At 44.5% G+C, this 13143-nt stretch overlaps 2 protein-coding genes across 3 annotated transcripts; both read right to left on the reverse strand.

Annotated features, from left to right (window-relative positions):
* Nucleotides 1-1813: 1813 nt before the first annotated feature.
* LOC139576972 (LIM domain transcription factor LMO4-B) lies at nucleotides 1814-5641 on the reverse strand. Of its 2 annotated transcripts, none has more exons than XM_071403639.1 (5): nucleotides 5299-5641; nucleotides 4091-4327; nucleotides 3461-3557; nucleotides 2878-3036; nucleotides 1814-2782 (listed from the first exon to the last, which is right to left on the reverse strand). In XM_071403639.1, exons 2-5 carry the CDS (start codon nucleotides 4306-4308, stop codon nucleotides 2774-2776), a joined length of 483 nt encoding a protein of 160 aa, XP_071259740.1. In that variant the 5' UTR covers nucleotides 4309-4327; nucleotides 5299-5641; the 3' UTR covers nucleotides 1814-2773. The 2 variants fall into 2 exon arrangements, with proteins under 2 accessions (XP_071259740.1, XP_071259741.1); XM_071403640.1 differs by having other exon boundaries at nucleotides 5586-5634.
* A 2550-nt stretch (nucleotides 5642-8191) lies between these two features.
* Nucleotides 8192-11586, reverse strand: LOC139576973 (CCN family member 1-like). Its single transcript, XM_071403642.1, has 5 exons — nucleotides 11241-11586; nucleotides 10731-10944; nucleotides 10129-10494; nucleotides 9767-9969; nucleotides 8192-9516 (listed from the first exon to the last, which is right to left on the reverse strand). The coding sequence occupies exons 1-5, from the start codon at nucleotides 11310-11312 to the stop codon at nucleotides 9214-9216; spliced, it is 1158 nt and encodes a 385-aa protein (XP_071259743.1). The 5' UTR covers nucleotides 11313-11586; the 3' UTR covers nucleotides 8192-9213.
* Nucleotides 11587-13143: the final 1557 nt, after the last annotated feature.

The raw sequence follows: 13143 nt of genomic DNA on the forward strand, positions 1-13143 counted from the left end.
CAGTACATACTTGGCTTTTCAATAGATAGGCCTAATTTAAAAAATAAAAAACAGATGGTGTTTTTACTGGAAACCTGTTACCATGAACGTTATGCATGTTTGTAGGCGGACATCACCTCAGCTTGCATGCCTGTCTATCAACACGGACGCCCTTTCAGCAGCCTCTGGCTCTGTTCCTGACGGTGACCACATGCACATACCTCTCTAACATACTTTATTCTCACTGGAACACATTTAACAGCAGCCAGACTGCTTGAGCTGAGAGGATTTAAATGGTGTCTGTCTGTCTGTCTGTCTGTCTGTCTGTCTGTCTGTCTGTCTGTCTGTCTGTCTGTCTGTCTGTCTGTCTGTCTGTCTGTCTCTTAACTCCAGCACATTGTCAGACTGCTCCAAACCCTCTCCTTGGCCTCTCGACAGATCATGAGACATATATGATCTTCCTGCCAGTCCTGCTGGCACAGAAACAATGGATCATCATCATCATACAGCTCGACACAGACTCCATCTTGGATCTGTATCAGAGGAGTGGCTGGGCAGAAGGGCACCACTCAGACCCTCTCTTCCTCTTCATCCGCTTGTAAAAAATATCCTGGCTCATTTCTGTCTCTTCACAGTGTGAGGCGTAGAAGCTAAGGCAATTACACTCATCTGCATGTGTTAATATGATTAATGATTAATTAGTGAGTATAAACACTTTCCTATAACAGAAGCTAGGCTAGATGGTGAGCCACACACCTGCAACGTCTCTGATTTTAAAAAACAACGCCTCATGGCAGAGATTTTTTTAGGAGACCTGCTAATTGGCATCTGAAAATGCTGGGCTAATTAGTGATATGCAGACGAGGCCTGATTGGTTTGAATGCAAAGTGTAACTTGTGGAGTGGTGGGCTTGAGATTGTGCAGGTTTTATTTCCTCACTATCTAGATATGAAGATATTTGTAATTGTGATCATTTCCATAAGTTAATGAATTTGCGTGATGCTTTTCAATCAAACGTGGAATACATAATTGATGCAGTATCAGCACCTACCATGACAAGTGGGACTTCTGAAATAGCTAAGCACATTAAGGTGCAATTTTGATGGCTGCCATACTCCTAGCAAAGGTGTGAAAGTACAGACCTCATTTGAAGCACAGCAGATGCTATCATCTGATTCACTCAAACTGTATTTCTTAAAGCCTTAACCACTCAGGTCTACACACCCATGTCTGACTATACAGGCTACAGATTTGTCATATCCAGTTTTACATTACATCAAACAGACAAATTCAAGGAAGGTCAAGCAAGTTAGCCAATGCAGATCCTAACAGAAATTAAAGCTCATTCTTTTGAACAACCAAGAGCAGCAGAGGGGGCTTAGAAAAGCTCTGGCCTGTGTCTTTTAATTGCAACATGGTAAACCGTCCAAGCATCAGATTATTATTATTTTTTTTTTATTTTTTTTTTCTACACGCTGGCTGGATGCGTAGGAGCCCCTCCCTTTAATTAGGCCGGCTCCCAGATTAGTCTTTAATAAAGTCAGCCACGGGATATGGCCAAAGTTCAGCCTCCCAGGAGCAGGAACTGTAGCAGGCAGCACAGATACACCACTCAAGTTTAATTGCTTCTGTAAATGGTCAGGACTGTAGCCCTCTAATTCCATTCCTCAGGGTAATCAGGCATGCTTTCACCATACAGGGCTGAGGGGAGCTATGCAGCACAAACAGGGAGGAAATGCCACACCAACTGGGTAGTAGTTTACCATGTAATCCCGCAAGACTCATGTCATGTGACCAACCAACTGCACATAGGCTTCAATTACTTCAGTTCACCTCATGTTATAGTAGTCTTTTAATAGCATTTTTTGTCTCCATCCGATAATTTCACATATTGAACAGGTATCGATAATTCAATTGAATGAAACATTAATTCAGGAAATAGAACTCTACTGGGAAACACACAATAGCATTATAAAAAAATAATGGACATGTATCTTCTTCCTTGACTTCAGCCCAATTCATATGATGGTTTAAACATCACAGAGTAACAGATGAGAGGCCATTGAGAGGGATTCTGAGTTCATTATCTAGGCGATGGGTTATTCTTGACAATAATGATAACCACAGCAATGCCACTGTGACAGAGTTTCAGTGGACTCCATGGAAAAGCTTATTTTTATTTGCTTTATTCTTCTTGGAGAGGGTCCAGGCCATACCCTTAAAACTCATGGCAAGATTTGTCCACAAGCACCAAAGTTCTGGATATGCACAGAATTGGGGGTCCCTTACTTACAGTACAACATGTAACCTCAGTCCTGAAGTAGTTAATGTGGTCCATATTGTCTTTGATGGGCAGACCAGCACTGTATCACACACGACTCACCATTACGGTGTATTTGTACACTGTCTCAAGCATGGATATGTACAACACATCTGAAGTTGATCCTGCAAGTAAAAATAACCTCCTGGTCAAAGAGACAAGATGGTGGATGGTGATGAGGATCCCAAGTGGCGCAGCGGTCTAAGGCACTGCATCTCAGTGCTAGAGGCATCACTACAGAACCTGGTTCGATCCCGGGGTGTATCACAATCGGCCATGATCGGGAGTCCGATAGGGCGGCGCACAATTGTCCCAGCGTCGTCCGGGTTAGGCCGTCCTTGTAAAATAAGAATTTCTTCTTAACTGACTTGCCTAGTTTAAGAAAAGGTTCAATTAAAAAGGATCCACAACAACAGTATCAGGAGCAGGGATGGAGAGACCTCTGGAGACAAGGGAAGGATGAAGGCTAACCACTCAGCACACCTACAGACAAGAGCAGGGGGGAATAGAATGTTCAGTACTAGACAGTAGTGTGTATGAAAGTGTGAAAGGCCTCATGGTCCTGGTCTCTCTCTCACCTTCTGGTCAGGCAGCACAGGGTTACTCTGGAGTGGGGGCAGGTGGCTGTTGAGCAGTGCAGCCTCTGGCCGGTCGTGCTCACAGAAGATGGTGCCGTTAACATAGTGGAAGCGGTCGCCTGGCACCAGTCTGTTTCTACAGGTGGCACAGATGAAACACTAGGGATAAAAGAGACACAGGAGTTAGAATCCTCATGCCAAGTCCACGCCTTACTCTAGTGGGCTCCCGAGTGGCGCAGTGGTCTAAGCACTGCATCTCAGTGCTAGAGGCGTCACTACAGACCCTGGTTTGATTACAGGCTGTATCACAACCGGCCGTGATTGGGAGTCCCATAGGGTGGCGCACATTTGGCCTGTCGTCCGGGTTGTAAATAAGAATTTGCTCTTAACTGACTTGCCTAGTTAAATAAACGTTAAATATATATATTTTTTTTTTATTGGGGCGTTATACACTTTAGGATAGTGTATAAAGCACCTTGTTTCAAGTATACATCTATTGGTTTCACACAAACAACCTGTTACAAATGAACTGATGGTGACAGACACTAACAACAGTGAAACACTTACTGCCAGAGGGTCTTACCTTGAGATGGTACACATTGCCCTGTGCCCTCATAACCATCTCATTGGCCGGGATCGACTGGCCACAGGCGCTGCATGCTCCACTGTGCCCGAACAACCTGCAGACACAAAGCAGAGCCAGATCAGTCTCAGTGCCCTAGCCTGGGAGCTAAAGTCTAGATTCTCCCCCTCCGGTCCTCTCCCCAGAGCCAGATCAGTCTCAGTGCCCTAGCCTGGGAGCTAAAGTCCAGATTCTCCCCCTCCAGTCCTCTCCCCAGAGCCAGATCAGTCTCAGTGCCCTAGCCTGGGAGCTAAAATCTAGATTCTCCCCCTCCGGTCCTCTCCCCAGAGCCAGATCAGTCTCAGTGCCCTAGCCTGGGAGCTAAAGTCTAGATTCTCCCCCTCCGGTCCTCTCCCCAGAGCCAGATCAGTCTCAGTGCCCTAGCCTGGGAGCTAAAGTCTAGATTCTCCCCCTCCTGTCCTCTCCCCAGAGCCAGATCAGTCTCAGTGCCCTAGCCTGGGAGCTAAAGTCTAGATTCTCCCCCTCCTGTCCTCTCCCCAGAGCCAGATCAGTCTCAGTGCCCTAGCCTGGGAGCTAAAGTCTAGATTCTCCCCCTCCGGTCCTCTCCCCAGAGCCCCATTAGGACCTCACCTGATATAGTCGCTCCTACACAGGATCATGCCTCCTTTACTGTAGCAGGTGTTGCCAATGTCGCCTAGCTGTGCGTTGCAGCAGGAGCACTTGAGGCAGCGTGTGTGCCAGTAGCGCTCCATGGAGAAGAGCAGGAAGCGTTCTGCGATCTTCCCCCCGCATCCTGCACATGACCTGGGGGGTGACGCCACACCCCCACCCAGCTGACTGTTCACCATGCTGAGCCCTCAAAAGCTCCTGGAAACAAAGACAATGTTGACACTTAAGCTACATGGCAAAGGTAGCAAGCTGTTACAATGACCTCATGGACAATGTAAGCAGGGAGCCTCCAATTATCTGCTACTGGAAGGGGTCAGGATATTCAGAAGTCCTAACAGGTGACCATTAAAGCAAGCATGCATGGGCAACATTAATCCAAGTGTTTTAACTAGTATTTAGTAAACATGCTCATGTTTCACTATATCTTCAGAGAAAGGAATTCCCCACAACTTTACTTTCTGTATGTTTGCTAGTTCAAGAACATTAAGCTGCTACAGGACAAGCCAGGTAAACTGTATACTGAGGTTTTAATAATGATGCCCATATTAGGTGGTTGGGTGAAGGATTTTTTTATTCCAAATACCAAGCAGACAAGGTATATCTAGCAAATAATAATTTGCCTGCATCACAACTCACCAAAAACGCAGGAAGTCCAACAAATAATATGTTAACTGGTTGAACAAAATAAGCTACATTATACCAAAAACTGTAACATAACATTTATAACACGTTGTATGACATTTCACACCAGTTTAACCTGCCATTTTACCTGTCATTTACAGGTATCAAAATAAAATAAAAAACAATACTGATTTATATTCCACAAGATAAGGGAGCTGTGCTATCTATTCATACAGAACACTTTCCTATGTTGAATAAGGTCCTGGTTACGAATAGCATTTTTTATACAGGAAATCATACAGTGAAACATAGAAGTGTCAGCGTGATGCACGTGCAAGAAAAATAATAGCAGCCTCAAAAAAAGGAGACTCGGAATGAACTTCGAACCATCACAGAACAGCGAATCAAGATTAGGTGATAATAGCCTGTACATAAATGTATATTTCATGGTATTTAAATTAAGTTGAACATTACGGTAAGTAATTTGGTCATCAAAATAGGCAGCTTAATAACGTATTATAGGCGCATTTAGAAGATAAGATGCTCACCTTGATGTGCGTTCCAGAGAATTCAGACGTGGAGAAGTTGTTGTAAAAAAGAAAAAAGAAAACAATGGACGACAGCGGATAATGTTTCAACAACAGTTAAATCTGACTGACAAACTAGCGCTTCTATGATATCCATATCCCACAAATAAAGCGACACATTTTCGAAAGTGGTTAATTAAAACGATTTACAGCAATGTCAAAAAGGAAAAAGCGCACGTTATCAAAAATACAATGTAATAAAATGAGTTTTAAAGAGATTGCATGCAACATATTTTTAAGTCAATTACATTTATCATCCGACTCTCAACTATCACTAGCGTCTTTGACAGCTACACTATTAACTGAATTGCGCAAGCGGGTATTTAATTCGCTTCTTGGTGACGTTTTTAACATGCAGTGTGCGCAGCCACTAGACTCTCAGGGGTGGGGTTACTGTCAAAATGATTTATGTGCTTGGAGAGGGCCATTGTACATTTTCTCATTAGATTGAACCAAACTAAACTGTTTCCAAATATGACAATCCATTACACAATTCATATGTGCAATTAAAAGGCATAGACTGTCAATAACCACTTCCACCTTCCAATTCATATATTCGGAATCGTACAAATTTGACGTTTACTAGACATTACCATTTACTTTTAAGAGACGTTTGGGCGAGATGTGGCAATACATTTATTTGAATATAGTTTATTTGAATAGTTACTATATTTTTGTGTAGGTTAAATTATGTATTTTCGTATCATATCTTTCATAGTAAATAAAGAGCTGGGGATCAACAATAAGAAAATAAAACATTTTCAAATAAGACTGAATCCTAGTATTATGAATGTTATTAGAGTAGGCCAAATACACAGTGGTTAAATTGACTTTGGGTCAAAGGGAGAGCCCGGCTCAACCCTGACCCTAACCCTAGCTTCATGTCCACACCCTGGCTCAACCCTAATCCTAGCCATAAGCCTAACCTTAGCGTCATGTCCTCACCCAAGCTCAACCTAACCTGCACTGCTTGCTCGGGGCCAGTAGAGAACAGTGTTCTCTTGTGTTGTAGGCCTACGAGACAGTGGGCAATGAGCAATGAGAACTTCACTGTACTGGAAAACTGTGCTGCAGAAAATATCCACCCAGTGTTGGTTATTTTTTCCCTAGAATTTTTGCATTTTTTAATGTAAAGATATGCTTTAGAGTTATATGGCGGGACAAGTTAAATGTTGTGTTATACACAATACATATCACAGATTGTAGCACCTGAACTGCTGGAATCTTTAGATCTTGGTGAAACCTGACTCCTGTTTAGAGTGACATTTCTCTTAGGGAGAATAATTTTTGCAACAAAATAAAAATGTGTTTTTAATTGACTTATATGACAGTTGTCTTCTGCAGAGGATGCTATGTTTTTAACCTTCCACCCAGGCCCCCACCATACCACTACTTCCCACAGACCCTGTTTATTTCTGACATATTTCCTTTTCCTATGTTACGGCCATGCTGAAACTCAGTTCTCTGTGAGGCTGGACAACACCTGTAACTTCCAGCCTGGTGTCCAGGCCAAAGTAAACTCCACCGCAGAAGGAGGCTACAGCCAAAACAATTCACAGGGGAGAGAACTACATTTATACACTGCCTTTGAGTAATGCTCATTTCACCGGATGCTTTGCTTTCATATAATATGTGTTAGTGTAAGTCAACTACAGTACATGACAAAGCTTCTGTTTAATATGGACTGGACCCTTAGAAAATTCCATACCATGATATTATAACCCAATTTTAATACTCTTCCCTTGAACAATCAACTATCACACAGCCTCCTATAACCTCCTCCCCAGTCCTCATATTGCCATGGTTTTCACTGAAATGCAAGAGCGCCTCTTTGACAGCTGTTTTGTCAAACGTTGTCCTTGGACATCAGCTTTAGTGTTCAATAATTCTGAGAACGATACTATTTCCCTGAATTTACAACACCAAATAGCCCCACTAGACAAACACTAGAGACCATAGTCTTTGGAGAAATGTGGTACAGTCAGAAGGGATACAGCCAATAGGAGGATTGGGGCCTTTAGTGAAGACGATGGCAGATAGTACTGCGGTCTCTATGGTGATGATTCAATGCCATGTGTGCTCTGTAGGGTTTTGTCTGTCAGTGGACCAGTGAACAAAATGCAAGGAGAATGTATAGGCTCATAAGAAATCAAACTGTCGCCCTATTCCCAGCCTTATCTAATACCCTTATCTAACCCTATAGTGTATGATTGATGTGTCCAAACCTGAATTTCAAACTAATTACATTGAGCAGTTGAATAGATGATACATTGAGATGATCCGATAATATATTAAACAGTAGGCCCATGCTGTAACAGCCTCAGAGATGCCATTTAGACAACTAGCACACTGGATGTCAGTCTGTTCCGAGCCAGACCAGGTCTGTAGACGGTGGTGTGATAGACAGGGGAAGAGGTCAGCATGGAATAGATAGACAAGGAGAGAGATAGGAGACAGAGGGAGGACGGGGTGTGGAATTTGGGAGGCTGCTGTGATGTTTGTGCTGCAGACCAGCCTGTATGTATAAAGATACAAGGGAACATGATCATGGCTAGAGTACTGACCCCGGCCACACTGGAGACCCAGCCTCTTCTCTCCGGCACCAGCCCTAACCACAAAACAACAGGCTGGCTTTCAGCACTGCTCCCCTCTCTGGAGTAGTACACTCAGCAATAACGTACCTCTATAAGGTAAATATCAGACTCACCACCTTCTGTGAGCCTATCCCAACTCAGGAGAGACTTTTGCTTTCCCCCCTTACTGTAGTATCCCAGACCAACCACCCGATACTGTCATCTAAATCACCATCAACTAACACACCTCTCTGAGAAACACAAGTAAGACAGAGAGGGGCACGTGTTGAATGTTTTTATTCAATTTTTCAGAGTATTATTGATCTAGAATTCAAACAATATAGAAATCTTAAATATATCAAATACAATCTTCCCTCCAGTACAAGTCTCTATACTATGAGGCAATAAAAACACACCCCGGAAAATGAGGTGATCTCCATCAATTGCCACTCCACTAAGAGTGAAGTCTGTACACTATACTCTGTCATATGACACAAATACACACATGTAAACACTCTGTTTCTCGCCCTTTCATTCTCTCTCACAGACATAAACACTGAACTTTACACAATGTAATATACAGTTAATTACAATCATTGATGAATTTGTAGAATGATATCCTGTCCTCTTTCTACCATCGATGTATCAGACAAAACATTTCATGAATGTATGAGATTGCCCATGGTCGTCACTCATCACATCCTTACACATTCACTGGCCTCACTAATTTACACATTTCTATTATGACAAAAATGTATATGTCTTTCACATACACACATATACATTCCTTTTCCCTTGCTCCTCTGTGATTATAGAGGAACTTGACAATGTTAACAAATAAACATTATAAATAATGAGGGGGAAAAGCAGACAACCAAACTGATTAATTTACAAGTTCAAAATGACATCAGGAAAGTGACATCAGGCCATCCATAGTCTGTTGTGCTCAGTGCTGTCCCTCCCTCCACCAGAACAGTTCTGTGACTGTGTCATCAACAGGGAAGGGACACTGGACCTGGCTGTGGAGAACAGTTGCTCCACATCTCTCATGTCGGATAACTTGTGGCAACGTGTCAGGAAGCTTAAAGTGCAAGCGATAGTTCTGCCTGGTTGGATGGAGCGGCCAAGGCTCTCTCTCCCATAGTCTGGCGCTGGTGCAGGAGGGAGAGGCTGGTGTCCAGGAAGGGACTGAAAGGCAGGGCTATCCCTGGGCAGAGGGTGGGTGGAAGATGGGGAGAGGTTAGCATGCACTAGCCCTGTCTAGTGTGTTGAGGCTAGGGTTAGGCATCCTCCTAAGCCTGCCTCAGTGCCTGAAGTTGTGGATGTCGTTGTGCAGGCTGACAGAGGGCCTTGAGGGGGAACTGTGATTGTGGCAGCTCTTCTTGCAGCTGCAGCTCTGGATCCACATGACGTTGCGTGTGAAGCCCTCTCCGTCGGGACATTGGAAGCGCAGGCGGACGGTGCGGGTCAGTGAAGGGGTGCAGCATCGCCCGTCCGCACAGGAGCCACAGGTGTGAGGCCGATGGCGGCGTGTTGTGGAGCAGCCAGCAAAGTTGATCCTGATTGGCTCCTGGGGGCGCACTGTACGCTGGCACTTCTTTAACCTCTGGACAGTCAACAAACAGAGTTAGATAACTGAGCTATGTATTCCACAAAAAAATGATATATTACAAAAGTTCTCATAATTAAAAGTGAAATATCAAATGTTATATGTGCTCTAACGCAATTTCCCACATTAGGTAGTTGTTGTGGAATTGTTTGATTACTTGTTAGATATTACTGCACTGTCGGAACTAGAAGCACAAGCATTTCGCTACACTCGCATTAACATCTGATAACCATGTGTCTCACTTTACCTTGATTGCTGGGGTAAGCTGCAGGTCACATTGGCGGACCTGACAGAGTCGTGTCTCTCTGACCAGCCGACACTCTGCGTTGTTATTGGTCACCCGGCTTGAGATGCCCATCCCGCACGTGGTGGAACATTCCGTCCAATCAGTGGTCTGAGGGAAGCATCTGGCGCTTAGCAACACCTGGGACCTGGGGAGGGACACCAACTCTGTGGAAGAAAAGGACAGAGTCATCAGCAACATGTAGGGTAAGGCTTGGGAAAAACAAACATATAGGGCCGGTTTCTCAGCCTAGTCCTGTACTGAAAAGCCATGACTAGACAATCTGTGGCTGGGAAACTGGCCCTTTGGGTTAGGCTTTACTGTACCTCTAAAGGTGACTCCAGTGCTGGCCTGATAGCGTGGCTGGGCCAGGGCTTGGGCCTGGAGCTGGTTGTTGATGTGGTTTGGGAGGGGTTGTGGGTCAGGTAGGGCTGCCTGTGGAGGTTCCTCTGGGTCCTCACTGATGTTGTTTTTGTCATCACAGACCCACTCCTCACAGCAGTGGCCCCGGGGCCGTGCCAGCCTTGGCTGGGAGCAGCGCCAGTCGGGCAAGGGCACCTGCTGGGGACAGAGTGGCATGCAGCCCACCACCCCGTCCATGCAGCTGCACTGGTGCTGGCAGCTGGGCTGGAAGTCCTCTCCATGCTGGTAGACACGCCCGTTGAACTCACAGGGCCGGCCCTGGGCCTCCGCTGGGTAGAAACAGAGACATTAGCAGCACTGTGGACTTCATACCCCTATGGTAGTGTGTTACCATGATGCTGAGCATTTGACAACTATCTACCTGGATCAATCTAATGATCAGAATTCTACTACAATTCTGAAAAACCCATACCCAGCTGCTACTCCCATAATTCTGCATACTCCCATACTGGCCCAACCACCTCATTTCTCTCCCACTGATGTTAGGGGTGCTCCTGGTCCTTACCTCGGCACAGGCCTCTCTCTGGGTCTCCCCCAGCCCCCAGGTGGCAGTGCAGGCCCTTGATGTGGTCACAGGGCTGGCTGGGGCTGCAGTCCTGGTTGAACTGCCTGGCACACACCTTACAGCAGCCACAGGCGTCTGTCACCCAACTAATGCCCGCTGGGCACGATGGCTGTGAGGGGCCACAGGAGCACTGGGTAGGACAGTCACTCACCACCTGAGACAGACAGCAGGGTCAGTGTTAAACATGAGTTAGGGTTGGCACAGCAGCAGTAGGGTGGAGGTGAGGGGAATGCATTCCAGGCTGATTTATATGACTACTGATACAATAGTATATTGATCTCAGTGCCTTTCTTCATTGTAACAATACCAAAAAAGTTCAACAAATATTTTTACATAGAAAAATAAAAAACAAACACAATGTAAATATGGTCATGCAGTGTAGAGAGAAAGAGTGAATGGGAAATAAATACAATGAGGGCAGGAAGGTAAGAATGCATCTTTGAAACTCACCATGACAGCAGCACTGGAGAGGAGAACGAACAGTGTGGAGACGGTCCGTCTCAAACTAACCAGAGAAAACATCCCGAAGGTGTAGATTACACAATTTAAATTAGAGATAAAGATTCCGTCCAGGAGGTCGTTAGATTCTAGAATAGATACCTAGTGTCTGTGATGATATACTGTCCAGAGCCTGCACCTGAGTCCAGAGGAGAGAAGTCTATCTGTCAGTTCACTTATTCCTTCATCTGTTTGAGTGCACTAAAAGGTACACCAGTCTAGTGTTTCTTTGCTCTCCTGCAGTGTCTTTGCTCAGCATGGGTCAGCACTGCTCAGCTGGGTTAGCTCAACTTCATATAGAGATTCCCTCTGTGGTGCCTGTACTTATAGACATGGGCAGACCGCCACCTCCCTGTGACATCAGCTCTCCTCTCAAGGAGGAAGAGAAAGTGAATCAAGGGGGGATTGAGTGAGTGGAGTAGGAGAGGAAGAAATTGCACCATTGCTACATTACTATACTGAGAAACCATGGTTATATTACAAACACAACTCTGTAGGCACTTCAGTGCACTGACAGCTTACTATCATATGTCCCTAATGCTATTGAGAAACTACAATAAAAGATAATTGCTGATAAATTCATAATAAGTAAAGCTAAGTGTGGAGTGGCTTCAAATAGTATTTGATTTCTTTCAAACAGGTTGAGCATTTGATTGAGCCTTTCTTTAGTGCCAGATGGGTGTGGTTTGCACTTTTGGGACTATTCCATGGGAGAATCTCAATTGCATATTCCTCATGTCCTCTCTTCTCGCCTCCTTCTTAAAACCCATTGGATGGAAAGCCAGATTTCCCTCCCCTCTAACCTTCTCCTCTAATGGGTTTTGAGAAGGAGGCGGGGAGAGGACGCGAGGAGTAGGAGTATGCAATTTAAATTCTCGCCATCAGTCCCATTTTGCCTTGAAAGCTCAATCAAATGCAGCTTAAAGGGCAATTCCACCACTTTTTAACCTCATTTTCATTATCTCCATTTTCACAGTACCAGTGTCTACATGTGTGAAAACGATGCATTTCTACATTTAGTAGAAAAAATCAAACATTTAAAAGTTCTATCCCATGACGTCATCAAAAGTTAAAATTTTTAAAAACCCTATGAGATTCGCAGTGACGTGGGGAGCAAGAAAACATCTTCCCTCTGGCTAGAAACTTGTTGCAGGTTTGAAAAATCAACGTTTAAAAAAACAAAAAACGTTTAACCCTACACTGTGATGTCACAGATAAGTCTTTATTAGGACCTTTCATCTTATCTTTGTAATCACTGAACATAGAAACATGCCATTTTCACATATGTAGACACTGGTACGGTGCTGGAGTTAATGAATATGAGGTTGAAAAGTATCACATATGTCCTTTAAGTATTTGTATTTGAATAAACACAAACACTATTTGAACCCAGGGCTGCAGGGCTGTGATATTCCCATACTGTGGAGTGACACGGTAGCTACATTCTGGCATATGAGCGATATTTGACAATGGGGGTCAAGTAAGACTGATGCTGTCAACAGAAAAAAACAAGTGCAGGTGTAACGGAAAAAATGAGTGGGGAATCCCACTCTGGCATGGAATCCACTTTAATAGGGGAAGTGGTGATGCAGATAGCAGAGAAAATCCCTGCGTACAACTCCTCTGGCCCCAGCCACCCCATTGAAACGCATTGCCCAGGGCAGGGCACATATCCTGTGTTCCCTCCATCTCTTTCCTAATGGCCACATTCCAGGAAACAAAGGCTCTTCCACAGGTTCCCATGTTTGGTAGGAAAAATGAAACATTCCCATTGTCATCCCAGCGGGACATAAAAAGTGTTTTGTTCGAGGGCAGGAAGGCCCTGCATTAGGCCTTGGCTCTCATTGTTATGAAA

The sequence above is a fragment of the Salvelinus alpinus genome, chromosome 5 (assembly GCF_045679555.1).
Source record: "Salvelinus alpinus chromosome 5, SLU_Salpinus.1, whole genome shotgun sequence".
NCBI classification, from domain to species: Eukaryota; Metazoa; Chordata; class Actinopteri; order Salmoniformes; family Salmonidae; genus Salvelinus; species Salvelinus alpinus.

Bases quoted from the DNA above. Each gene is read 5' to 3' on its own strand.
- LOC139576972 (XM_071403639.1), bottom strand. From the start codon at position 4,308: ATGGTGAACAGTCAGCTGGGTGGGGGTGTGGCGTCACCCCCCAGGTCA. The intron at 3,558-4,090 runs GTGAGGTCCTAA...TTGTGTCTGCAG, and splicing joins TGTAGGAGCGACTATATCAG to GTTGTTCGGGCACAGTGGAG. The intron at 3,037-3,460 runs GTAAGACCCTCT...TTTTATCCCTAG, and splicing joins GCAATGTGTACCATCTCAAG to TGTTTCATCTGTGCCACCTG.
- LOC139576973 (XM_071403642.1), bottom strand. From the start codon at position 11,312: ATGTTTTCTCTGGTTAGTTTGAGACGGACCGTCTCCACACTGTTCGTT. The intron at 9,970-10,128 runs GTACAGTAAAGC...TTTCTTCCACAG, and splicing joins CACTGGAGTCACCTTTAGAG to AGTTGGTGTCCCTCCCCAGG. The intron at 9,517-9,766 runs GTAAAGTGAGAC...TTGACTGTCCAG, and splicing joins AGCTTACCCCAGCAATCAAG to AGGTTAAAGAAGTGCCAGCG.